The sequence below is a fragment of the Sorex araneus genome, chromosome 5, assembly GCF_027595985.1.
Source record: "Sorex araneus isolate mSorAra2 chromosome 5, mSorAra2.pri, whole genome shotgun sequence".
In the NCBI taxonomy this organism is placed as follows: domain Eukaryota; kingdom Metazoa; phylum Chordata; class Mammalia; order Eulipotyphla; family Soricidae; genus Sorex; species Sorex araneus.
This window is the reverse complement of record NC_073306.1, coordinates 28,690,501-28,716,623: the sequence shown is the minus strand read 5'-3', so window position 1 is coordinate 28,716,623 and position 26,123 is coordinate 28,690,501. Positions and strand designations below refer to the sequence as shown.

The 26,123-nt window shown below is 45.7% G+C and overlaps 1 protein-coding gene across 1 annotated transcript; it reads left to right on the top strand.

The window, feature by feature from the left end:
* Positions 1-56: 56 nt before the first annotated feature.
* Positions 57-11,647, top strand: LOC101545363 (cytochrome b-c1 complex subunit 6, mitochondrial). Its single transcript, XM_055138075.1, has 4 exons — positions 57-216; positions 5,993-6,016; positions 6,779-6,940; positions 11,432-11,647. Exons 1-4 carry the CDS (start codon positions 163-165, stop codon positions 11,462-11,464), a joined length of 273 nt encoding a protein of 90 aa, XP_054994050.1. The 5' UTR covers positions 57-162; the 3' UTR covers positions 11,465-11,647.
* The last annotated feature ends 14,476 nt before the right edge of the window (positions 11,648-26,123 follow it).

Sequence of the window (26,123 nt, the reverse complement as noted above, 5' to 3'; positions counted from 1 at the left end):
GTACACGCCAATCGGGGCGTGTGTTCTCGACCACGACGAGTCTGCCGCACTTCCGGCCGCAGCGCCGGATATCCGCCGAGTGACCCTTGCGAGTCCTTCTTGCTCGTGAAGTGGGGTTGTGTCCGCTAGTGCAGCTCGTGGAATTCGGAACCGACGCCGGACATGGGGCTGGAGGATGAGCGCAAGATGTTGACAGGGTCCGGAGACCCCCAGGAGGTAAGGCCAGGCGGCCGACACGAGAGCCAGCCTTTCAGCCACGCTCGCCCGGGACCCTCGTGGCCCTGCGCCCCGTTCGAGTTGGGGTGCGGATGGCTTGGTCCCCACCGCTCCCGGAGTGTCCGTGATAAAGAATCCGCTTCCCCATTCTCGTCGGGGTCTAGGTATTCGAGAGCGGAAACGCGGGGAAAGGGTGACCCGCGCTCGGTTCTCGTGGCTTGTCCTGCGTCCTAGGTCACCGGTTTGGGAAGCAGCTAGAGGCTCCCTGGCCCTTACGTGCGGCGCCCTGGCGTCCCCTCGGGAGTTCGGGACATTGACCTTACGTTTCTGTGAAAAGGGTTTCTTTCCCTTTTCCCTCGAGGGGTGGTGTGAAGGAGATGCCTTGGGGGCTCGTGTCGGGAGTGCTGGGATGCCGCGGTGGAAGAGGGGGCTGTTTCCCCGACGGAAGCAGCTGTAAAGGTGGTCGTGGGCTGCTCACAGTGCCCGGTGTATTAGCCCGCCCACGAGAGAAGCGTTGGGTCCTATGAGGGCCAGTTACTGCCACTTTACAGGCAAGGAAACGAGCCCATAGAGTGTCCAGGGACACGTAGTAGAACCTGACCTCTGCCCCGGGTTCAGCCACCAGTCGCCACCCAGCATACAGCTTCCCTGTTTCCCATCTACCGTCTTGGCTCTCGGTGCCTATCAGGGCATCTCAGAGCAGCCTTCCTGGGCTTAGGCGTCCAGGTTATCCTAATTTTCCCTAGTTTTTGTTTTCAGAAATGCAACGAGAAAGAAGTAGAGCCAGCCCCAGGAAGTTCAGCAGAAGGGAAACCAGAATTGTCAACAGGGCTCATCACTGCAGCAGATACAGGGGGAGAAAAAGTAAACAAGTTAAAGTAGAATAAGTAAAGAATAAGTGAATAAGATGATAGAAACGTGTTTTTTTTTTTTTTTTTGACGGGGGCGGAGGTGTGGGCAGGGGACTGCAGTGGTCTCCCAAGTGGTGCTTATGAAATTTTGGAACCGTCTTGACTGTTTTTGAGGAGTTTGAGTGCAAGGGCCCACTAGTGCCTGGATCACCCGGGCCATCTTGCTGGTGCTGAGGTGTCCAGGGAGGCACACAACTGTGTTCCTAGACTGGGTAGTGCTGGGGATTGAAATCTATACAGACATACAAGGCATGAGCCCTAACCCCTGTTCTATCTCTCCAACCCCAAAAAATGACTTATTTGGGGTGTTTTCTTTGGGGGCCACATTAAACAGTGCTCGGGGTGTACTCCTGGCTCTCTCAGGACCATCATATGTGGTGATCAGACCAGCGTCAGCCACATGCAAAGCAAACACCTTACTAGTCTTTGGACCACCTCTCCAATCCCAGACTAGATTTTTTTTTTTCCAGCTCAGTATTCAGGTAACCATGTGGTTCCAGGAATTTAACTCAGGGCCTCACACATAACAAGGCACTTATCTTATATTCTTTATCTCTGAGCCACATTCCCATACTGTCTCTAAACAATTTGAGTTGTTGGTATGAGTAAAGATAGATTCATATTTGGGGGAATGGCAGGTGCCATGGGATTGTAGCCAAGTTTCCAATGTTCATAACTCACTCTCCCCCATTAAATCTTTTTTTTGGAGGTCAAGCAATAATACAGCAGGTTGGGCGTTGTACATGGCGAACCAGAGTTCCATCCAAGTTCCATCCCCATACCTCTTCCGCCCAGCACCACTAGGAGTAATTTCTGAGTATGGAGCTAGGAGTAACCCTGAGAATCGCTGGGTGTAACCCCCCAAAAAAAATTTGGTGAGGAGGGTAACATGCCCGGTGATGGCTCAGGGCTTGCTCCTGGCTCTGCACTCAGGAACTACTTTTGGTGGTGCTCGGGACCACATGGGATGCCTGGGGATTAACCTAGGTCGCCCCTACCCACTGTACTGTCTTTGCAGTCCCTAAATCCCTTTCTTGTTTTTTTGGTGGGGCTTGGTGGTATTTGGGCTACACCCTGAATTGCTGTAGGCTATTCCAGGTTCTTTTCTCAGAAATTGCTTCTGGACACCTATGCAGTGCTCAGACTTCCTATATGCAAAACGAACATGCTCTTCTGTATGCAAGAAAACCATCTCCCCAGCCTTTGGTTTTATTTTATTTGGGGGCCATACTTGGTTATATTCAAAGGCTACTGTCTCTGGTCCCTACGTTCCAGTTTCCAGCTTAGGCTAGAAACTGATTTTTTTCTTTCCCATTTTCTTTCTTGTTTTTGGGCCATACCTAAATAACTTCAGTGCTTACTCCTGGGTACAGCAAGTAGGGTGTTTGCCTTGCACTTAGCCAACCTGGGTTCAATCCCTGGCATCTTGTCGTCCCCCAAGTACCACCAGGAGTAATTCCTGAGCATCACTGGATGTGACCCAAAAAGCCAATTAATACTAATCTCAGTGCTTACTCCTGACTCTAGTGCTCAGTCCTGGGTCCCTGGAGAGGACCTTGGCATCCAGCAAGGCATTTGCCCTTCCAGCTCTGTTATCTCTCCAACCCTGAGGCATAATGTGATTCCTTTCCTTCCCAGCCACCTCAGCACCACCACCCCTATGGAACTTAGTTTTTATGGTGCTGGAGGTAGATCCCTGGGTCCCTAGAGTTTATTTCCTAAATAATCAAATATGAATATAAACTTCGACCAGGGCCTACCCTGCCCTTCACTCTGGTTTTATGAACTTTGTTCTCTTTCGTGGTGAGCATATCATGGGATTAGAAAGGTTGGAGTTTTGTTCATATGATGATTGGTGAGATAACTACTGTTATTTCCCTGAAACCTTTATTTACCTTCTCTCACATGTGGACATGTGTGAGATACTATTCAAATTATGCTGTGTTGGGGACTGTAGCGATAGCACAGCGGGGAGGGCGTTTGCCTTGCATGCAGCTGACCCGGGTTCTATTCCCAGCATCCCATATGGTCCCCCGAGCACTGCCAGGGGTAATTCCTGAGTGCAGAGCCAGGAGTAACCCCTGTGCATCGCCGGGTGTGACCCAGAAAGCCAAAAAAAAAAAAAAACCCAAAAAATCAAATTATGCTGTGTTTCTGATTGAGACCTAGGGTATTCTCCAACAGGGATTTTTGTTGTGTTTTAGGGTGACAGCTGGAGGTGCTGGAAGCTACTCCTGACTTGATGCTCTGGGGAAGTCTCGTGCTGGGATCAAGCCTGGAGCTTCTGTATGCAAAACATGTGCTCCAGCCCTTTGAGCTATCTCCCCAATCCCAGAGATTGGAGGCTGGGGTAGAGCAGTGGCTGGGCCACCCAGGAGTGGTCAGGAGTGACTACTTAGGGACCAAACCAGAGTTGGCTGCTTGCAAGGCAATATCTCTTACCCGCTGTACTATCTCTCTGACCCTAGGGATTTATTGTTAACTCTACTCTCCTTGGCAGAAAAGAAACTAAATTTGAGATTTGTACACCTGGATCAAATAAGGATCTGATGTTTCCAAACTTGTCGGTGGTCTCATAAACTTATGGTGTAATTACAGTGTAATTATGGTTTGGTTGGTTGTTTTCATTTTGGTGGCCGCTGCTCTGAAACAACTCTATTAATTTGTGCTCTGGGGTCTATTTCTGGTAGTGCTCCAGGATCAAGCCTGGGTCTCCAGCATTCTGCATAGAAACTGCTCAACTTGTTGATCTATCTCTCCAGCTTGAGTACTTATGTTGATGGTCTACTTGGGGTTCTGGTGTCTAAAAAACAGTGCCAAGGGGCCAGAGAGATAGCTGACTTTGGGGCACTGCTGTTTCCAGGTGTGACCCTGAGAGTAAAGTCAAAAGGCAGTATCCATAACCATAAAATTAAACCATCTTTTTTTTTTTTTTTTCTTTTCTTTTTGGGTCACACCTGGCGATGCACAGGGGTTACTCCTGGCTCTGCACTCAGGAATTACCCCTGGCCGTGCTCAGGGGACCATATGGGATGCTGGGATTCGAACCCGGGTCGGCCGCGTGCAAGGCAAACGCCCTACCCGCTGTGCTATCGCTCCAGCCCAAATTAAACCATCTTTAGTTAAGGTTTGGCTAAAATAAAATAGACTTGAGACTTGACATTTTCTCTCTCTTTTTTTTTTTTCTCTTTGGGTCACACCCAGCAATGCACAGGGGTTACTCCTGGCTCTGCACTCAGGAATTACCCCTGGCGGTACTCAGGGGACCGTATGGGATGCTGGGAATCGAACTCGGGTCGGCTGTGTACAAGGCCCTACCCGCTGTGCTATCGCTCCAGCCCCAAAACTTGACATTTTGTCTTTGTGTTCTTTTTGGATCACACCAGGCAACGTTCAGGGGTTACTCCTGGCTCTGCACTCGGAAATTACTCCTGGCAGTGCTCGGGGGACCATTTGGGATGCCAGGAATCGAACCCAGGTCAGCCACATGCAAGGCAAACACCCTATCTGATGATGCTCAGTACTCAGAATTACTCCTAGCAGCGCTCAGGGTACCATATGGGATGCTGGGAATTGAACCCAGATGAACTGCATTCAAGGCAAGCATATTCCTCACTGTACTATTGCTCTGGCTCCAGATTTGACATTTTCATATTTCAAATTCAAAGTTTAGGAAAAAGTTTTTCTTCTAACTTGGTTTGAGATTAAGAATTAGACTTGGTTAATTTTGGTAATACTTTAGATTTACTAGGATTTGTAGGTCCCAAATGAATATTTGACAGCTTGAATCTTTACCAGAAAATTAGTATTTTTTAATCTTCGTAAATCTTGGTAGCCCCTTACTGGTGAGCTCTTAATCAGATCATTAACAATATGAAAGCCTGCATAAACTTTAAGGTATTGTGCACTTATTGCCTATTTTAATGAGATGTGGTGGCTTTTAAAAGCTGTGGAATTCAGGTGTATAATCCCAATACAATATATCGTCCCCCCAAGGATCACCATGAGTGATCCCTGAATACAGCAAGAAGCCCTGAGCTTTGCTGGGTCTTGTCCAACCTCTCCCGGTCCCTCCCCAAATAAGACAGTAAATATATTTGTTGCTTTTAGTTTTCAAGAGAACTGAGCAGCCACACCACCTGGAACCATATGGGATAGTATCAGGGCCAGTCAGCATCAGGAAAACCTGTTTAGGGAAGGTAAGGGTCAAGCAGGGTGGGTAGATAGAGCATAGAAAGTTTAGGATGGGGCCTAGAAAGATAGCACAGTGAGTAAGGAACGCAGCCAACCAGGGTTTGATCACCAGCACTCCATATGGTCCCTTGAGCCCGCCAGGATTTAAGTCCTGGGCACAGTTGGGTGTGTTTTCCATCCCTCCACCACCACTCCCCATCCCCTCCCCCACCCTCTCAAAGGGTAGGATGGATATTTAGTTGACTTTTTGGCACTGGGCTGACTAGAGCTAAGAGTATTCGGTTTAGGAAATGGTGAAATGAGTTTTAGATTAGTTAGTTTGTACCTGAAAGATGTCCCAAGACAAGTTTGTTATGTCTAGACCTTGACCAACCCTGGGAGGGGAAGTTTTTCCAGAGTTAGCAAGGCCCCTCAATTGTCAAAGCATCATGAAATTCAGAATTTTTGTTTTGCAGGGTTTTTTGAGGGTGAGGGGCACACTCAGCAAAGTGTGGGGTTTCTCCTGATTCTGCACTCAGAAACTATGCCTGGCAAGTGCTTACCTCGTGAGCGCCAAGATTCAGTTTTAAAAACATGATCAATATCTATCCTCAGTAACTACATCTGTGTGTTAGGGAATGTGCATATGACATGGAATTGCTCCTAACGTTAATTTTGTTTTTCTTTTGTAGGAGGAAGAGGAGGAGGAATTAGTGGTAAGAATTGTCTCTGGTTTGAAATCATCTGAGTAAAAGGAAGTTTGGGTTTCATGTAAAACTTGTTTTTGCATGTGGATTTTGAGCAAGGCCTTGTGGTGTGGGGCACGGGGGCAGAGTGGCTTCTGGTGGTGGTTGGGCGCTGGGGAATTTAGGCACCTTCAAGAAAGTGCTAGTAGAAAAACTTTTTGATGCTTCCTTCGTGTGTGGCAGTGTTTGAGGTGTGTGCTGGGAAGTTGTTTTCTTGATTTTGGGACTTCTCCAGTCCTGGAACATCTGTTAGTGTTTTAGTAAATTATAGGTGACTCTCCCTTAGGATTGACTCATATCTTTACCTTTTTTCCTGGAAAGAACTATTTTGAATGGTTCTTTTGTTAGCATTGCTTCTGTAGCTGATTAGCTGTGATACATAAACCTGACTATCAGGCAAAAAACTGAAATTCACAGACACTGCGTGTACAAAAAGACTATGCTGACAAGTAAGGTCTCCTGTGGTTCTACTAAAGTTTAGCCAGATTTCCTTTACCACTTTGTGTTTTAGATAGGACTGAAACTTCTAGTGTGCATACTGACATTATTTAAAAGCAGGAATATGAAATTTTTTCATACTAAACATCAGAAATGGGTGGGAGACCCTATTCTATTTCTGGTAACAGTGAGGTTTTGACAGCTGGCCTTCTGCATGGCAGTTTAGGGTAGCACCTTAGTTTGATGACTGCATATGGTTACAGTCACTGATTTTGATTGGTGTATCTCTTTCAGGATCCCCTAACAAAAGTGAGAGAGCAGTGCGAGCAACTGGAAAAATGTGTAAAAGCTCGGGAGCGATTAGAGATGTGTGACCAACGTGTATCATCCAAGTCACAAACAGAGGAGGATTGCACTGAGGAGCTCTTTGACTTCTTGCATGCACGGGACCACTGTGTAAGTCAGCATGAAATCAGGAAGGGAAAAGTTTACACTGGCGAGGAAGGACCACCTTTTCATCCTAGGGATAGATCCATCGATGAGCATTTACTCTGGGTCCAGAACATGTTAGATATAATGCTTAGAACTTTATATTGAAAAATCTTAACCTAATATTACCACTTCTACTGAAGATTGGTATAACTAACCCTATTTTATAGATAAGAAACTTATTTGGGGGCCAGAGCTGTAGTACAGCAGGTAGGGTGCTTGCCTTATATATGCTGACCTGGGTTTGGTGGTTTTATATGGTTCCCTGAGCCACACCAGGGCTAAGCTCTGAGCACCTTTACAGTATGGTCAAAAAAGAGTAGAAGCTGTTATCTCTCTAGCCCTTAAATTTGTTCTCTAGCACCACATGATTACCCAAGCATTGTTGGATGTAGCACCGAATTTTTTAACTATACTTGTGTTTATGTTAAATTTCAGTTAGGTTATATTTGATATGGTTGCTTATGTTTGAACTTCATTAGCTGTTAGGGAATATAGATCAAACCCACTATAAGATCCTTCTGCCAGGATGCCAGCATTGATCCCTAAGCACCACCATGTATGACTCAAAAGGAAAACTGATGGCAAGTGTGTGCAGGAAGTTGAAAACATGCTCCTGGAGGGAATGTAAATTGATGCAGCTTTATGAAATAGTCTGGCAGTTTTTTAAAATGATAAACATAGTTTTACTGTGGCCTAGCAATTCTACTTTCTTGGTATATATGCAAGAGAATAAAAAACAAATTACACAGAAATGTGTTTACAAACATTCTTAGAAACAAAATAGCCCAAATTGATAAATGCCTATCAATAATAAATAGAATGTATGTTGGGGCCAGAGAGATAGAAAAGCTGATAGGGTGCTTGCCTTGCCGTGCCACTGACCCAGGTTTAATCTCCGGGATCCCATATGGTCCCCCAGGCACCACCATTAGTAATTACTGAGTTCAGAGGCATGAGTAACCCCTGAGTAACCTAGGGTATGGCCCAATATTCACCTACCCCCTCCAAGTGTGGCTATCCATTTAATGGAATGTTATTTGGCAATGAAAATAAATCAAGGCCAGAGAATAATAGCAGATAAGCTGCTGCCTTGCATATAGCTAGCTAGGGTTTAATCCCGAACACCATGAGGTGTGTCTAAAAAAACAACAAAGGGAACAAAATTAGGTATTTAAATATGTAATTTCATGTCTTAAATGTGGCTGACATGGATTCAATCTCCAGTTCTCTGTATGGTTCTCCGACCACCCACCACAAGTGATCCTTGAGCACAGAGGGAGGAGTAAGCCCTGAGACAAATGGGTGTGGCCCCAAAAGGGAACAGAAGTGAGGAGTGGGATAGTACAGTGGGTAAGGCATTTGCCTTGCACACTGCTGACCCAGATTTGATTCCCGGCATGCCATATGGTCCACCAGTCCCTGCTAGGAGTAATTCCTGCATGCAGAGCCAGGAATAAACCTTGAGCCCTTCCAGTTATGGTTAAAAAACAAAGAAAAGGGAAATTAACAAAAGTGGATTGAGCAATATAGGCACACCTTGGAGACCCTCTGGGTCTGATTCCAGATCACCCCGATAAAGTAAGTATTACAAGAAGGTCACTTGCTTTTTTTGGAGCGTGTGCCTAGATATAGTGTGCCTGTGCACACATCCCTAGAATCAAACACAGGCCTTCATTCGCGAAAGGCATGTATTATGGGACCAGAGAGGTACTACAGCAGGTAGAGTGCTTACCTTGCACAGGGCTGATACTTCTTTAGTCCCCAGCATTCCGTAAGGTCTGCCAAGCCTGACACAAGTAGTTTCGAGTGCAGGGACAAGAATAAACCTTTAGCACCACCAAGTCTGGCCTGAACAGACTGCTCTTGCACACACATAGCCCCCCAAAAATCTGGTTAAAGTAGTGGTTCAGAAATACAGAACAGTTATTAAGGTGCTTGCCTTGAATTCAGTGAACTCTGGTTCTGATCCTGGTGCCATTATATGGTCTAAGCACAGTGCCCGGCATAGGCTCTGAGCACCCCTGGGTGTAGCCCAACCTTTTCTTCCTCTCAAAATTTAAAATGGTTAATTCTAATTACTTTGGTTTGGTTTGGGGGCCACACCAGAGGTACTCTGGGGCCACTGTTAATTTGGGGCTCAGGGTCACACAATGCTGGGGATCAAGTTGTCCTACATGTAGAGTATGCACTCTAGCCAATTGAGCCATCTCTCAGCCTGTTGGAACACTTTTTTTTTTTTTCTGCTTTTTGGGTCACACCTCGAGATGCACAGGGGTTACTCCTGGCTATGTACTCAGGAATTACTCCTGGCGGTGCTCATGGGACCATATGGGATGCTGGGAATTGAACTCAGGTTGGCTGCCTGCAAGGGGAAAGCCCAACCCACGGTGCTATCGCTCCAGCCCCCTGTTTGAATACTTTTATGAGCCAAATACTGGGGTTATGAACTGGAAGTGTGGAGGAGTTTTTGTTTTTGTTGGGGGTGTTGTATTTTGAGGGAGGGGGACTTTGGGTATTTGGGCCATGCTTATTTTTGCTGAGGTGCTATTCCTGGGTCTGTTCAGTAATAATAGTGCTGGTGGGGGGGGGACTGTATGTAGTTCGAGGATCAAACCAGAATCTACTTAACTAAAGAGTCTGCATGCAGCACTGTTTACAATAGCCAGAATCTGGAAAAAACCCGAATGCCCCAAAACGGATGACTGGTTGAGGAAACTTTGGTACATCTATACAATGGAATACTATGCAGCTGTTAGAAAAAAGGAAGTCAAGAATTTTGTAGTTAAGTGGATGGGCATGAAAAGTTTCATGCTGAGTGAAATGAGTCAGAAAGAGAGAGACAGACATAGAAAGACTGCACTCATCTATGGTCTATAGAATATCAGAGTGGGAGACTAATACCCAAGAACCGTAGAAATAAGTACCAGGAGGTTGACCCCATGGCTTCGCGGCTGGCCTCACGTTCCGGGGAAAGGGCAACTCAGAGAAGCGATCACCAACTACATTGTAGTTGAAGGCCATGTGGGGGAAAGGAGTTGCGGGCTGAATGAGGGCTAGAGACTGAACACAGCGGCCACTCAACACCTTTATTGCAAACCACAACAGCTAATTAGAGAGAGAGAACAGAAGGGAATGCCCTGCCACAGTGGCAGGGTGCGGTGGGGGGGAGATGGGATTGGGGAGGGTGGGAGGGACGCCGGGTTTACGGGTGGTGGAGAATGGGCACTGGTGAAGGGATGGGTTCCCGAACTTTGTATGAGGGAAATATAAGCACAAAAGTGTATAAATCTGTAACTGTACCCTCACGGTGATTCTCTAATTAAAAATAAATAAATTATAAAAAAAAAAAAAAAAGATAAGAGTCTGCATGCAAGGCAAGGCATTGTATCACCTATACAATGAGGGTATAACCAATAGGCTGAATGCCTGATATGGATGAAGCCCTGTGGTAGACCCGCAGCACTGGGGGGGAAACCTGGGAATGTGACAGGTACAGTCCTACTATTTACTGAGTTAAGCCAATGTAGGCTAATAAGTAAATGGTGAGTTCTTTGGATGAAACCTCAGAATGATCTCTGTTGGTTTCCCCACCCTTACTTTTCTTACTGCATTTATCACAACTATAAGTTACGTTAGGGATTAGGGAAGTGGCTTAAAGGGCTGGAACACATACTTTGCATGAGGAATGGAACTTTTATCTCTTGTACCAAATGATCCCCCAAGTACTGGGGACCAGAGAAATAGTACAGGAGAAGGACCAGAGCGACAGTACAATGGGTAGGGTGTTTGCCTTCCATGTGGGCGACCTGGGTTTGATCCCGGGCATCCCATATGGTCCCTGAGCACTGCCAGGAGTAATTCCTGAGTGCAGAACCAGGTGTGACTCCAAATCATTGCCAGATGTGACCCCAAAAAGCAAAAAGAAAAGAAATAAATAGTACAGGAGATAAAACACTTGCCTTATATGTGACCTACTTCAGTTTAAATCCTCAGCACCAGATAAGTTATTTGTGTACTGCCACGTATGACCCTCCATACACCCTTGAGAAATATGAGGCATCTAGGTGTCTGTGAGGAAAACAGAAAGGGTCTTTTTTTGGTTTGGGAACCATATCCGGCAATGCTTGGAAACTACTACCAATCTGTGCTCAGTGTCTGTTCCTGATGGTGCTCAGGGGACCATGTGGTACCAGAGATGAAACCCTGGCCACCTCACGAGTAGCATGTACTCAATCAGTTGCACTCTCCAGTCCTTGGAGAGACTTGTATGGGGTAATAAAATTTGGAGGGGAGTGGGAAAGTTTCAGGTAGAAAGTAGTATTCAGGAAACTAAGGAGTAAGGAGCTTAAGGTATAGGTGTTTGAGAAAGAATAATGAGAGAAGAGGCATTTACTGTTTCAGGTCATGAAGGTTGTGAAGTGCTTTTTGTTGACTTTTTCTTTCTTTCCCCTCTAGGTGGCCCACAAACTCTTCAACAACCTGAAATAAATGTGCAGTAAATGTGCAGACTCACCCAGTCTTCACCTGGGTATCAGGATATTTCCTTATAGTTTTGAACATGCCATTTGTTTCTTACTTGAAAAAGTTCATGTGGACCTCATGGATTTGGTAATAAAGTAACTCCTGTGTAATTAGTAGTGATCTCAACATAATAAATTCCATTGTTGTGCAGACCTGCCTCCAGTTTTCTTTTTTTTTTCCTTTTGTCCTAGGAATTAAACCCAGAACAATTTGAATTTTTCTTTTTTTTTTTTAATTTATTTTATTTTATTTTTTGCTTTTTGGGTCACACCCAGTGATGCTCAGGGGTTACTCCTGGCTTTGCACTCAGGAATTACTCCTGGCGGTGCTTGGAGGACCATATGGGATGCCGGGGATCGAACCCAGGTCGGCGGCATGCAAGGCAAATGCCCTACCCGCTGTGCTATTGCTCCGGCCCCAACAATTTGAAATTTTCAAACTAATGTTTAGAAAAATCTACTTTATATATATATATATTTTTTTTTTTTCTTTTAGGGTCACACCCAGCGATGCTCAGGGGTTACTCCTGGCTTTGCACTCAGGAATTACTCCTGGCAGTGCTTGGGGGACCATATGGGATGCCGGGGATTGAACCCAGGTAGGCCGCGTGCAAGGCAAACGCCCTACCTGCTGTGCTATGGCCCCAGCCCCCTACTTTTTATATTTTTAACTATTCTTGAATGGTAGCATGGGAAGCCAAGTGCTATGGGGGAATCAAACCTACAGGACTTTGGTACATGTAAGGCATGTGCTCTACCAGTTGAGCCATAACTCTGACCCTTGAGTATGTTTTTTTCTTTTAGTTTTTTTTTGGGGGAGGGGTTGGGGGGCATGCCCAGCGATGCTCAAGGGTTACTCTTGGCTCCACACTCAGGACTCAGTCCTGGCAGTACTTGGAGTCGCATATGGGATGCCCAGAATAAGCCTAGGTTGGCCATGAGCAAGGCAAGTACCTTACCCACTGCATTATTGCTCCATCCCCAAGTATATTTTTCTTAGTATAAGGACTTGAACTTAGCTAAAGACTTAAACTTGTGTTTACTCTGTCATTATCACATTTAAACATTTACAACAATTAACATTCATACAAAAATGTCTGGTTTCATAAATGTCTAGTTGGCCAGGGTATGTTTCTCAGGGTTTTGCATACAGGAAATCCAGGTTTGATTCCTGGCACCACATGGTGCTGAGAACAGTCTGAGCTAACCTCTTAAGCGCTACAGGTATGTCCCCCAAACTGGTTTCCATGTGCATTTTTTTATTCCCTTTGCCCTTCCCTTGTTGGTGTTGAGATGGCTGGAGGTTGTACATAAACTCCTAGCCCTGGTGCTCACCACTTTGCTATGGTGCGTGCTGAGAGTTGAACTTCCCTTTAGTTGTGCTTGCCAGGGATTATACTTCAATAAAGCACAAAGGTTGTGGTTTTCTGCAGAGGCCGCTATGGTGCTCAATAGGGGTCACACTTCTAACCACAGTGTTCCGCACATCTTTTGTGTTCCGTGCAGGGGTCACACTCCTTTTTGTAGTTGTTAGACAGGCATCTGGATGCAATGTGCCCAGGTCAAGGTGCTGAGTATTGTGCACAGTAAGAGCTATCAGGATTATGCTAGCTTAAAACTTTTTAAGGAGCTGGAAAGATAGTACAACTGGTAAGGTGTTTGCCTTGTACGCATTCAACACAGGTTTGATCCCTGATACCCCATATGATTCCACCTGAACACAGCTGGGTATGGCCCTAAAACCAAAAAAAATTTTTTTTTCAAAGGACAAGATGACAATATAGCAGACAAGCAGCACATGTATACTTGCTTCACATGCAGCTGACCCATGTTTGGTCCCTAGCACCACATAGACTTGCCTGAGCATCAAGCCAAGAGTAAGCCAAGGAGACAGTACAGGGATTAAGACTCATTCCTTGTTTGTTCCTGAATCTGGTTCACTCCCCAGTTCCACATGTGCCCATGAACATTTCAAGTTCTCATGACATATATCAAAGATGTGTGGACCAATAGTAAAATTTATATGGGATAGAGATGGAGAGAATAGGCTAGCGTGTTTTGCATGTGGGATGCTTGGATTCAATTCCTGGCACCATATAGTCCACACACCGTTTGGCATAACCCCTGAACAATTAATTATATGAAATAATAAAATTCTCCCAAAAAGCCAAAGTAGTTGTAAGAAAAGATTGAAGGCTTCTCTCTGAATTTAAGTCATGTTATAAAGCTATAGTAATCAAAACTATGGTACTGGAATAGACTAATCTTTGCCCAAGGAGCTAGGTGCTTGAAATGGAGGAAGAAAAGCCTTTTCAGCAAGGGTGCTAGGGAAACTGGTTAGCCACAAGCAAAAAATAGAAATCCGGACTCCTATCTCACACAACTACATGTTCATTGAAAATGTATCAGGGACCTCAATATTAAACACAAACCCATAACATGACATAAGGAAAATAGGCAGAACTCTATTTTTGTTTTTGGACTCAGGAGTTACTTCTGGTTCTGCACTCAGGAATTACTCCTGGCAATGCACAGAATACCATATAGGATGCTGGGGGATTGAACGTTGTTGGCTGCATGCAAGAGAAGTGCACTACCCACTGTATATCTCTCCAGCCCCCGAACTCTTCATGATCCTGACTTCAGAGGTATCTTCAGTGATTCAGTGGGGCTACATTAAACTAAAGGGTGTCTGCACTGAGAAAGAAATGAGTAGAATAAACACACCCTTCTGAGTAAGAGAAAATACTATATATCTAACAATGGACTATATACAAAGCACTCACAAAATAAATGGGGTATGGGGTGGAGAGATAGTAGGTAAAGCACTTGCTGACCTGGGTTCTATTTCTGGCACCCCACATGGTCCTCAGAGCCAACCAGGAGTGACCCCTGAGCACAGAACCAAGAATAAATCCTGAGCACCACTGAGTATGGCTCAAAACAAGATTTAAAAGATTAAGGTCAATAAGTATGTGGAAAAGTTCTCTTTATTGCTTATCGGAAAAGCAGATCAAAACGGTGGAGTTGGAGAGATGGTACAGAGGTTAAACCACTTGACTTACATTCACCTGACTGGGGTCAAATCCTCAGCATCACATCATAGTCCCGAGTCCCACCAGGAATGATCCTGAGTATGGAGGAAGCCCTGGGCACCACTTGGTGTGGTACAAAAACAAAATATCACCTCATACAAGTGAGAAAGGCATACAACAAAAAAGACGAAACTAGTGCTGTTGTGGATGCGGGGGGGGGGGGAGGTGGGGGGGAAGAAACCTCATTTATAAGTGGGCTCAAACTGAGGGCTCCAAGAGTAAGCCCTAGGCATTGCCAGTGTGGCCCAAAAAAACCAAATAATTGAAACAACACTTGAGAAAAAAGTAGCGGGACTGGAGCGATAGCACAGCAGGTAGGGCGTTTGCCTTGCATGAGGCCGACCCAGGTTCAATTCCCAGCATCCCCTGAGCAATTCCTAAGTGCAGAGTCAGGAGTAACCCCTGTGCATCGCTGGGTGTGACCCAAAAAGCAAAAAAGAAAAGAAAAAAGAAAAAAATAGCAAACAGATAGGAGGTAGTAGGAGACAGGGCAGGTAAGATAAAAAAATATTTCCAACAGTAGTGACTTGGAAAAGTATATACTGTTTCTAGGAATTCAACAGACCCTCAAACAAAGTAATTTTTCTTTTGGTGAGGGGAGATCTCAAGGGCTTGACCAGTTCTGTGCTTGGTCATTGGTTCCAGCAGTACTTCGGGGATCATTCGATGCTGGAGATTGAGCCAGACTTCCTGCATATGCAGCCTTTGAGCTATCTCCTGGACCCCAGAATACACCATTTTTTCATCAAACCCCAAGTCACATCTTCAAATTGCTGACTATCAGTGATAAAAGTTTTACACATTTATAAGAAATTCATTTTTAATACATTTTTAAAAATTAAAGGGGCCAAGGCGATGTACAATGGGTGGGGCATTTGCCTTGCATGCTGCTGACCTGAGTTCAATCCCTGGCACCCCAAACAACGAAACAACAACAACAAAAAAACATACTGGTACTCAACCACTGCTGACTGCTAAACTTGATTTTTTTCCATGGATGTAGATTTCAGAAAGTTCCACTGGGGTCCCACCAGGTTCTCATGTTTCTCTGTTCACATACTCATATTACATCATATGAGTTAGTAGATGGGATGTGAGATCATTGAATTGGAAGGCTACTAAAATGGCAACTTCACCCGGGTCCCAGATTCCCTTGGACAAGCTATTTCTCATTCCCAGACCACCTTCCTTTCCTCTGGGCATACTTCAGGCAGAAAAAGAAAGTAAAACATTTGGCCATCTACTAACCAAGAGAGTTCATTTTTTCCTTAAACTAGAAATTTTATTTAATATTTTTGGATCACACTTGGAGGTATTCAGGTGTCACTTTAGGTAGTGCCAAGGACTGAGACTGAATTTGCCACATGTAAGGCAAGCACCTACATCAGGATCCTCCTCGAGCTGTATTACAGATTCACCACCAGGATCTCACCATTCTACAAGGAAGTGATCATCGACGTAAAGAGAGGGGTTCAGCAGGGTGTTAACCATTTCACCGAAACTCTTCAGTGCCACCCTCAAGAATGTCATGCGACGACTGGAATGGGAAGGAATGGGAGAGAAGATAGACAGTCAGCATCAAGCTTCGCTGTTGACATTGTTCAAATAACACCAAACATTAGCCAAGTGGCACGAATGCTGGCTGACTTCAACCATGAGTGTGGAAAGGTCTGACTGCAGCTGAATCCCACCAAGACAATGTTCATGAAAAATGAATTTGTCCCTGACATCCCATTTGCTCTCAACAAAATGAACATCTCTGAATGCAGCAGCTATGTGTACCTGGGTCGAGAACTCAACATGAGGAACAACTTGGCGCCAGAACTGCGCAGGAGGAAGAGAGTGGCGTGGAACGCCTTCAAGAACATCAAAGAGTTGTTAGGAGGACAAAGAACCTCATGCTCCGGGCACATCTTTTTGACTCCACCATTCTTCCTGTACTAACATATGCTTCAGAGACCTCTGCCCTACAAAAATAGGACTAGAACGCTAATCGGGTATTCCAAAGAGGAATCAAAAGAGCTATGCTTGGAATATCACATTTTACTCAAGTGAGAGAAGGAATCCGGAGTTCCAACCTCCGTCAATGGTCAAGAATCAGGGATGCTGTCTCGTTTGCCAAGGTGTCGAAAATCAGATGGGCTGGACACATAATGCAATTTAGAGACGACCGCTGGACTAGAGCTGTTACCAACTGGATCTTTGACAAAAAGATCGCGTGGCCACCCACCTACGAGATGGTCAGACTTCTTCATCAAAACCCTGAATGAACGGTTTGTGTTCCTGGAGTCCTGGAGTGAGCAGATACCATTGGGCTACACTAGTACTTGACAGGGACAAATGGAGATGTTACTGGCGCCCGCTTGAGCAAATCAAAGATCAAGGGGATGACAAGTGACAAGTGACAAGGCAAGCACCTTGACCTTTGTGCTATCTTTCTGGATCCCTAACTGGAATCTTTCTTTTACATTGTTGTTGGTTTTTGGCCACACCCAGTGATGCTTACTGGTTGTTCCTGGTTCTGCGCACAGGAATTACTCCTGGTTGTGCTCAAGCAACCATAGGGGATGCCAGGGATCAACCCAAGTAAGCAAGGCAAGTACCCACTGTACTATCTCTCTAGCCCCTCTCTTGCTCTCTCTTTCTCTCTCTTACTCTGGTGATGTACAGGGGTTACTCCTGGCTCATGCAATGAGGAATTACTCCTGGCAGTGCTCAGGGGACCTTATGGGATGCTGGTAATCGAACCCAGGCCGGCCGTGTGCAAGGCAAACATCCTACCTGCTGTATTATCGCTCCAGGCCCCATCCTCCCTTTTATCCCCAAAAAGACCTCTGGTTAGTAAGACTAAGTCACTCAGTTACTCTAAGCCATAGCCAGGAACCCAGTGAAAATCCTACCACCTTTCTAAAAAGACAAAAAGAACCCAGGGTAAATACACTTACATTGTTCTTAATGAGTTACAGGGATGTATTATATTGAGGGATAAGTGTATTTCCCAGTAGCCCCTGACATATGCCATAAGTTCCAGAGGGCCATATAATCAATCCCTCATTAGATGAATTATTAGCAATAGCCACTAATGGCTTTTATAACCATGACCAGGATGACAAAATCAGGGAAAAGGAAAAGCGGGAAAAAGAAGAAAAGCAGGGCCCACTGTTGGCAACCTTCTAAAAGAGACCTTCCAAGAAGTTAATCTGATGAGCACAGATGCCTAATGCATTGAAACTCAGAGGCTGGGTGCAGGGGTGCCCTAACAGGAAGAACCCTCCTGGGACACCTGCCCCAAGCATTACAAAAAGAGACATAGGGGAGATCATTGTCCTTTAATTAAGAACCTTGAGGAGCAAGGCAACAGGCACTGGAGCAGGGAAAACCCAACCGTGCAAAACACCCCTGAAGTGAGACCTTGCAAGAGGGAGTAACTGGGCAAAGTTAGCAAAATAGGGTCCCTGCATCATGTGTCCAGCCTGGAGCCTCACTTGACCCCCTAGTCATGTATACCTGAAATGCAGAAACCATCATGTATGTCTTAAGCAAGTCATTCTAACCCCAACATATAGCCTTGAAAGGCATTGGACCAGGGACAAAGCAGAAAGAAAAAAGTGATAGACCAACAGTATTAATTAAGCTCTGTGTGATTGGACCTCCTGTAAGCCAAAACCCTCTATAAAAATGTGTGCATTTGGCAATAAAGTGAGCTGTGATCAACTGCTCCCAAAGGGGTTTCTCCGCACGCTGGTCCTCCTTCACCCCACAACCAGGCTCCTACCCTGACACCTGGCACTCAACATGTCCGGGCATGTTGGGGACAACTGTTCCTCAAGTCCTGACTTTGCACCCATACTTACACTGCATTAAGAGGACCCCTGGCTAAACACCAGTCCCCACTCATGTGAGTGACATTGAGAATATGGAACCATGAGCTGACAGGGGATATGGTAGGTAAGGTATGGGGCTTTCCTATTCTGTTCTTAATTTCTTTCTTTTTTTTATTTCTTTTTGGGTCACATTCAGCGATGCACAGGGGTTACTCCTGGCTCATGCACTCAGGAATTACTCCTGGCTGAGCTGGGGCACCAGATGGGATGCTGGGAACCAAACCTGGGTCAGCCATGTGCAAGGCAAATGCCCTACCTGCTGTACCTTCAGCCCCTTAATTTCTATTCTGTACCCCTCACCATCCTGTGGCACTGTGGGGATTATGCATAATTTCCAATACTAAACCTTTTACATAATCTCTGATCTATCAGTGGAAAGATTTTTTTGTTTTTGCTTTTTTGGGTCACACCCGGCAATGCACAGGGGTTACTCCTGGCTCTGCTCAGGAATTACTCCTGGCGGTGCTCAGAGGACCATATGGGATGTTGGGAATTGAACCCGGATCGGCCACGTGCAAGGCAAATGCCCTACCTGCTGTGCTATGGCTCCAGCCCCTCAGTGGAAAGATTTTTAAGTTCTCACATTCATTCCTGGTTGTCACAGAACACCCTTCCCCAATCTGGGTCAAATCTCTTGGCCAGAGTAAGAGTCAAACAAACTTGGGCTTCTTTACCTTCTCAAGATATATGCCTTTTCTCGACCTTTCCTTATATACAATAAATATGCTCAGGAGTGGCTCCACCACCCCTGCGCGTCCATTATCCCAGAGGCACAGAAACCAATCTTAGAATGCAGTGGCTTCTGGCAGATATACTCCTGGACTCTGAACTAAGCTACACTCTGAACTAAGCTACGGCCCCGTGCAGCCCCTGGAGGGGAAGGGTTTCTGTCCCTTGGCCTTTTCCCCCCGAACAGCATGGCGACTGCCACCATTCAGAACCAATTGGACAGAGAGGTAGGAGCTTGTAATGTTGGGACGCATGGGGAGTCTCGAGATGGGGCGGGGGGCAGGGGGCAGAACCGGCCCTGCCTCCTGCCCAAATGAGACCCCAAGGGGTCACCCATGAACAGCTCCTCCACTCCTGAATAGCCATGATCCCAGCGCCACAGAAACCAACCTCGGAATGCAGCGGCTGCTGGCAGAAATATCTCTGAACTTAATACCAGAATTTCAAACTGGGTGACTGCTTTCGCGACCATGCAACATCATATGCTCTTTGTTACCAACAATAGAAAACATACAATCTAATGATGCCATTCCAACAGGTCTGACTGTTGGAGAAAAAACTCCAAATAATGATAGTGAGTTTCCTGTCGAAAATTGAATGTAATAAAAGTAAGGAAAGAGTAAAGTGAAAATCATCTGCCATAGAGGCAGAGGGGAAGTGGGAGGGGGGTATGCTGGGGTTTTTGGTGGTGGAACTGCACTGGTGAAGGGATGAGAGTTCGAGCATAGTATGACTAAGACTCTATCCTAAAAGCCCTGAAACTGTTCTCACAGTGACACAATTGAAAAATAAATTAAAATAAATAAATAAAGGGGAAAATATATATATATATGCCTTTTACTTCTCAGCATCTGAAACTTACCCTTTGCAATTTCTCTATTTCAACCCGAGAGTCTGGGCTGATGGATTACCAGGACAAGTACTCATAGCTGCCTCGATTTAATTCTTCTTAAAGGACCCTCTAACTTTCCATGTAAGAAACAGAACTTTGAGGATCATAGTCTCTGACTGTCAAATTTCTCAAAATGTACCATTGTTTTTTGTTTTTGTTTTTGAGTCACCCACCCTATGATGCTCAGGTATTACTCCCGGCTCTGCACTCAGAAATTATTCCTGGCAGTGCTCAGGGAATGCTGAGGATCAAACTTTAGTCAGCCACATGTAAGGCAAGTGCCCTACCTGCTATACTATCACTCTGGCCCCTCAAACTATATTTTTAATTCTTATCAACATCCCCTTAAAAAAAACCTTCCATTCTCCCTATAAAGCCATCTACTCGGAAATACTGGTTAGTACTAGGCAGACATTCCTCTACACCTAGTAGCTCCTAACCCTTATTCCACATTGGGAAATATGTGAGGCAATACAGTCCTAGGACTGAAGATACCTTCTCTTGCATGCCTGTTTTAAAAAACATTTTTGGTTTTGAGACTACACTTGGCAGTGCTAAAGGCTTACTTCTGGTTTTGCACTTAGGGGGTCACTCTTGGTGGGCTTGAAGAACCCTATGGAGTACTGGGGGTTGAACCTGGATTGGCTGTGTTCAAGGCAAGCACCCTAGCTGCGGTGTTATTGCTCTGGTCTCCTTCCCAAGCTTTATTGAGCTGGAGAGCTAGAGTGGGACTAGGGCACTTGCCTTACATTGGTTCAAATTCAGGTATCTCATATGGTCTCCCAAGCACTACCAGGAGTGACCCTTGAGGTCAGAGTCAGGTGTAAGTCCTGAGCACTGCCAGTTTGGCACACCCCTCTCCCCCTACCCCCGAAAAAAATCTATCTTCACTTATGTATTATCTCAAAGTCAATTCCAAGAAACTTCATGACAATTTAGCATTCCCTGTTCTCATTTCGGAAAATCCAATATATGCAGCAGGCTTCCAAGTGCTGATTAAAACCTAAGAGGAGGGGCTGGAGAGACAGTTCAGGCTAATGCATTGGCCTTGCATGCAGCCAACCCAAATTCTACCCCCAGCACTGCATATGGTTTCCCAAGCCCTGTAAGAAGTGGTCCCTGGCAGAAGTGGGTGTGGTCCAAAAACAACCCAAAAAACGTGCAAACACAACAGCCAGGCATGTGTGTGACCCCCACCACTTGTCACAATAACCCCCAATGCCCCCAGTGCCAGAGTGGGATAAGAGAAGATGGGAGACCCATTGAACCACCCAGCCTTCTAGCTTTTCTCCCCATGGCCAATAGAATCTCAAGTCAGCATTTTTGTTGTTGTTGTTGTTGTTTTTCTTTTTTTTGGGTCACACCCGATGATGCACAGGGGTCACTCCTGGCTCTGCACTCAGGAATCACCCCTGACTGTGCTCAGGGGACCATATGGGATGCTGGGAATCGAACCCGGGTCGGCCACGTGCAAGGCAAACGCCCTACCCGCTGTGCTATCACTCCAGCCCCACAAGTCAGCATTTTTTTCTCATACCTGGCAATGCTCAGGGGTTACTCAGAAATTACTCCTGGTGGTGTTTGGCAGACTATATGGGACGCTGGGTTGGCCACATGTACAGCAAGCACACTATTTGCTATACTACCTCTCCAGCTTCCAAATAAGCTCTTTGGTGGCGGAGGGGGCGTTGGGGCACATCCGGTGATACTCAGAGGTTGCTCCTGACTCTGCACTCAGGAGTCAGTCCTGGCAGTGCTCAGGGGACCATATGGACTGCCCGGGATTGAATCTGGGTCAGCTGCATGCAAAGCAAGAGCCCTCCACTCTCTTTGGCCTCTAAGTCAGCTCTTCACAGAGCTCCTTCAGCAAGAGGACCAATAATTCCACTACTGCTGGGTGAGTCTCCCACTTCCTCTTTGGACCAGAGGCCCAGTTGGGATCCAGGTGTGACCTTTATGGTCATGGTTTCCCAGGCGAGGCCATGGAGGCCGCTCCAGGGGATTTTTTTCACAAAGAGCAAAGAAACTTCATTAGCCTCAAAAGCTGGTCTTACAAAAATACCCAGCTACCCAAGGATGAACTCGTTACAAAAGACAAATCCAGCCTCCCTGTTTGCTAACAATTTACCACAGAAGGCACACAGATCTTTTTCCACCTCTTGGAGAGGTCCTTCCTATGGAAGGAGCCTTCTGGGTCTGGGGCCATTTAGCTCCCTATGACCTGTGATGACTACTGGAAGACCATTGCACCCACCACCTCAGTCCATGAAGCCACCAGAATTGCTTTATCATGGCGCACTGCTCCTCTAATCCAGCCTCCAGAGACTCGCCAGTGGAACACCTCATCTTTGCTCCCTTCAACTGCCTCCAGGGTCCTCTTGCCTGGGTCCTCCTGAACCTCTTCAGTGCTGTTTCTTGTGTATCTGCTCGCCCCACCCCCAATATTACCCTCCATTCCTGAAGCCCTGGAGCTGTTTCCTTCTATTCTTTCTTTTTTTTCTGGCCACACCCCGCAGTGCTAGGCTTTATTCCTCTCTTGTGCCTCTTTGATGGAAGAAACTTTCTGTGTGACCTTCACTATCCTCAAAGTTGTCAGTTCTGTGAAATTCACCTCCTTGTTTCACCTGGGAAAGTTTGGATGATTGGAGTAGTCACTCCCTAGAAGATATTATTATTTTGTTTTTTGGTTTTGGTCACTTCTGGCAATGCTCTGGGTTACTCATGGCTCTGCACTCAGGAATTACTCCTGGCGGTGCTCAGGGGACCATATAGGATGCTGAGAATCGAACCCGGGTCGGCTGCATGCTACCCACTTACTATCGCTCTAGCCCTGTACTATCTTTTCAGTCTGGGCTATGTTCTTTAAAGTTTCTGAGGGCTCTCCCCTCTCTAGTCTGTTTCAGTTAGATTGTGTCATCTTGAGGCCATCAGCCCTTTTAGTTTAGTAACTCTCCACCAGGTGTAACTAAGATGGACCATAGTGTCACCCTCTCCAAACCTCATCCCCTGCATCCCTGTTCACTGTCTTCACAGAAATGTTCTGTTTTGTTTTTCCTATTTTTAAAATTAATTTATTTTTAATTTTTTTTTCAGTTTTGAACTGGCTCTGAGGAAATGGGTCAGGAATTGTGTTATGTGGGCAAGAGAGCTAGTGGAGAATTGAGGATGAATTTTTTTTAGGGGGGGTCACACCCAGCGATGCACAGGGGTTACTCCTGGCTCTGTACTCAGGAATTACCCCTGGCGGTACTCAGGAAACCATATGGGATGCTGGGAATCCAACCTGGTTAGCTACATGCAAGGCAAATGCCCTACCTGCTGTGCTATTGCTCCAGCCCCATGAATTTCATTTTTATGTTGTAAAATTGAAGATGAAATTTTCTTTTCAGTATCTTTATAAATGCAATGGAAACAAAAAACAAACTAGTGAGGACTAGAGATAATACAGGGGGAAGTCACTTGCCTTGTGTGTGGCCAACTTCAGATCCATCCCAGCATCCCTATGATCCCTGAGAACAGAGCCAGGAACAGTCTCTGAGCACCAGAGTTACCCATCCCCCCACAAAATATAGACAACTATTCGTATCCAGTGTTCATAAACTAGTTTTATGTATTTCCTCCTTTTTACAGGGATGCAGTTATTGTATCACTTGAACATCAGTCATAAAGTTTAAATGTATTAACAGAACAAGGAAGAAAAACAATAATTTCTTTTTTTTTTAATTTTTTTTTTTTTTTTGCTTTTTGGGTCACACCTGGTGATGCACAGGGGTTACTCCTGGCTCTGCACTCAGGAATCACCCCTGGCCGTGCTCAGGGGACCATATGGGATGCTGGGATTCGAACCCGGGTCGGCCGCGTGCAAGGCAAGCGCCCTACCCGCTGTGCTATCACTCCAGCCCAATAATTTCAGATATAGGCCTAGTTGATCCCCAGCACTGCATGGTCCCTTAAATCCACCAGGAGGGACCACCAGGAGTCACCACAGAGCACTGGTAGGTGTAGCCCCAAAAACAATTTTTAAAGGGTTATTTTGAAAACTACAATCAACATCACATAAAATTGATGAAATACTGAAAAAAAAGTGGCTTTATTAAAAAACGACAGAAAAAAAAAAAACCTTATCTGCTGGAGATGTAGCTCAGTTGTGCTTTACATATATGAGGCCCTGGATGCCTGAATAGCATCCAGGGCAACACAAAAACAACACTGAGTGGTGTTAAGTAATCACGTTTCAGCTCTAACTGGCTTCCTAAGTGTAGGATAACACTGATTGTTCATTTCTCCCTGGCCGCAGGGAGCTTAGGTTTATTGGGTTACACTCATCACAGTGCTCCCGAGGCACTTCATTCTTGTGTGTTTATCGTTAACCTCTTCTCTGTGCTCTGCTTCCCCAACCGGTCAATCACCTTTATCCCCAAATCAGACTCTGATTTATATTTGTAAGTGAAATATTGCTTTTCTTTTCTCCTGATGTCCTTTTGCATAGTTCACTTCAGAGCAATGTCCTTTTTGTATAGACCCAGGGAGACAGTTAATGCTATGCTTTTGTAACTTGCGAGATAATTGACTCTGAATAATATTCACTCCTGGACATGTTTTCTTGACTTAAACCTCAGTTGCCCTTAATTTCTAGCACTCCAAAAGCAGGGTTCCGACGAGGGACTGGATGGACCCAGGGCAAGCTGGGAGCTACCCTGCATCAAAAAACGGACCAGGCCAAGAGTCATAATACTTAATTATGTTAAGAGCTTCGTCATGGACAAATTCTATCATGATCCAAAGAGTAGCAACTGGATTAGGACCCTGCTAGTTAGGAAGGACTAATCTGGCCTGAGCACTGTAGTCTGAGATTTATATCGAGATGTCCCCAGGAGAGCCACCCTACAAACTTAATGTATGCCTTATTGTGTCCATACAAAATGATTATCACTGTCACTGTCACTGTTATCCGGTTGCTCATTGATTTGCTCGAGCGGGCACCAGTAACATCTCCATTGTGAGACTTGTTACTGTTTTTGGCATATCAAATACACCACAGGTAGCTTGCCAGGTTCTGCTGTGCGGGCAGGATCCTCTAGGTAGCTTGCCGGGCTCTCCAAGAAGGGAGGAAGAATTCAACCTGGGTCGGCCGCATGCAAACTGATTAATGTCACTGTCACTGTCACCATCAACCATTGCTCATCGATTTGTTCGAGCGGGCACCAGTAATGTCTCTCATTGTGAGACTTATTGTTACTGAGTTTGACATATCCAATACACCACGGGTAGCTTGCCAGGCTCTGCTGTGCGGGCAGGATACTCTCAGTAGCTTGCCAGGCTCTCCGAGAGGGGGCGGAGGAATCAAACCCGGGTCGGCCGCGTGAAAGGTGAAAGCCCAACCGCTGTGCTATCACTCCAGCCCAAACTGATTAATATTAAGAAGAATTAAGATGAATGTTTAAATGGTTATTGGACTAAGGAAAGGAGAAACACAAGCCTAGGTGGTATTTTGCCCTTGAGTGGATCTCCTGGTTGTAGGAGATCCTTGTCTTAGAAAAGCTTTTCCTAGAAGGGCTTTCATTTGTTGATTATGCTACCTGACCTGGGTGTAGCTGCTACCCCCGAAGCTTGGAGGTGGGGCGTGAGACCAAGGCTTTGAGATGGAGCACGGAAAGACCAGCCTGGGGGACATGAGCAGATGGGAATGAGGGTCAGTGTGAGACTGAAATGAGGAGCTCGTTGAGACTGGAACAGGTGCGGGGGGAGAATGGAATAAATGGCAACTAATCACCAACCAGCATGGCAGCCCTGTTGCCTCTTTCCTGCATCTGTTGGCAGCAGCCCCAGTGGGGGAAACGACTTATGGCCACCCAATGCACGTGGTGGGCAAGAGACCACACTGCCAGGTCACCTCTGATCACTTATTTATTTTGTGATTACACACTAAAATGGAGTGGTTTGGGGGTTCCTGAATGGTTACACTATTCAGGAGGCCCTCTTTTTTTTTTTTTCTTTTTGGGCCACACCTGGCAGCAGGGATCAAAC

Coding starts and splice junctions, on each gene's coding strand:
- LOC101545363 (XM_055138075.1), top strand. CDS start 163: ATGGGGCTGGAGGATGAGCGCAAGATGTTGACAGGGTCCGGAGACCCC. Junction 217..5,992: donor GGTCCGGAGACCCCCAGGAG/GTAAGGCCAGGC, acceptor TTTCTTTTGTAG/GAGGAAGAGGAGGAGGAATT. Junction 6,941..11,431: donor TGCATGCACGGGACCACTGT/GTAAGTCAGCAT, acceptor TTTCCCCTCTAG/GTGGCCCACAAACTCTTCAA.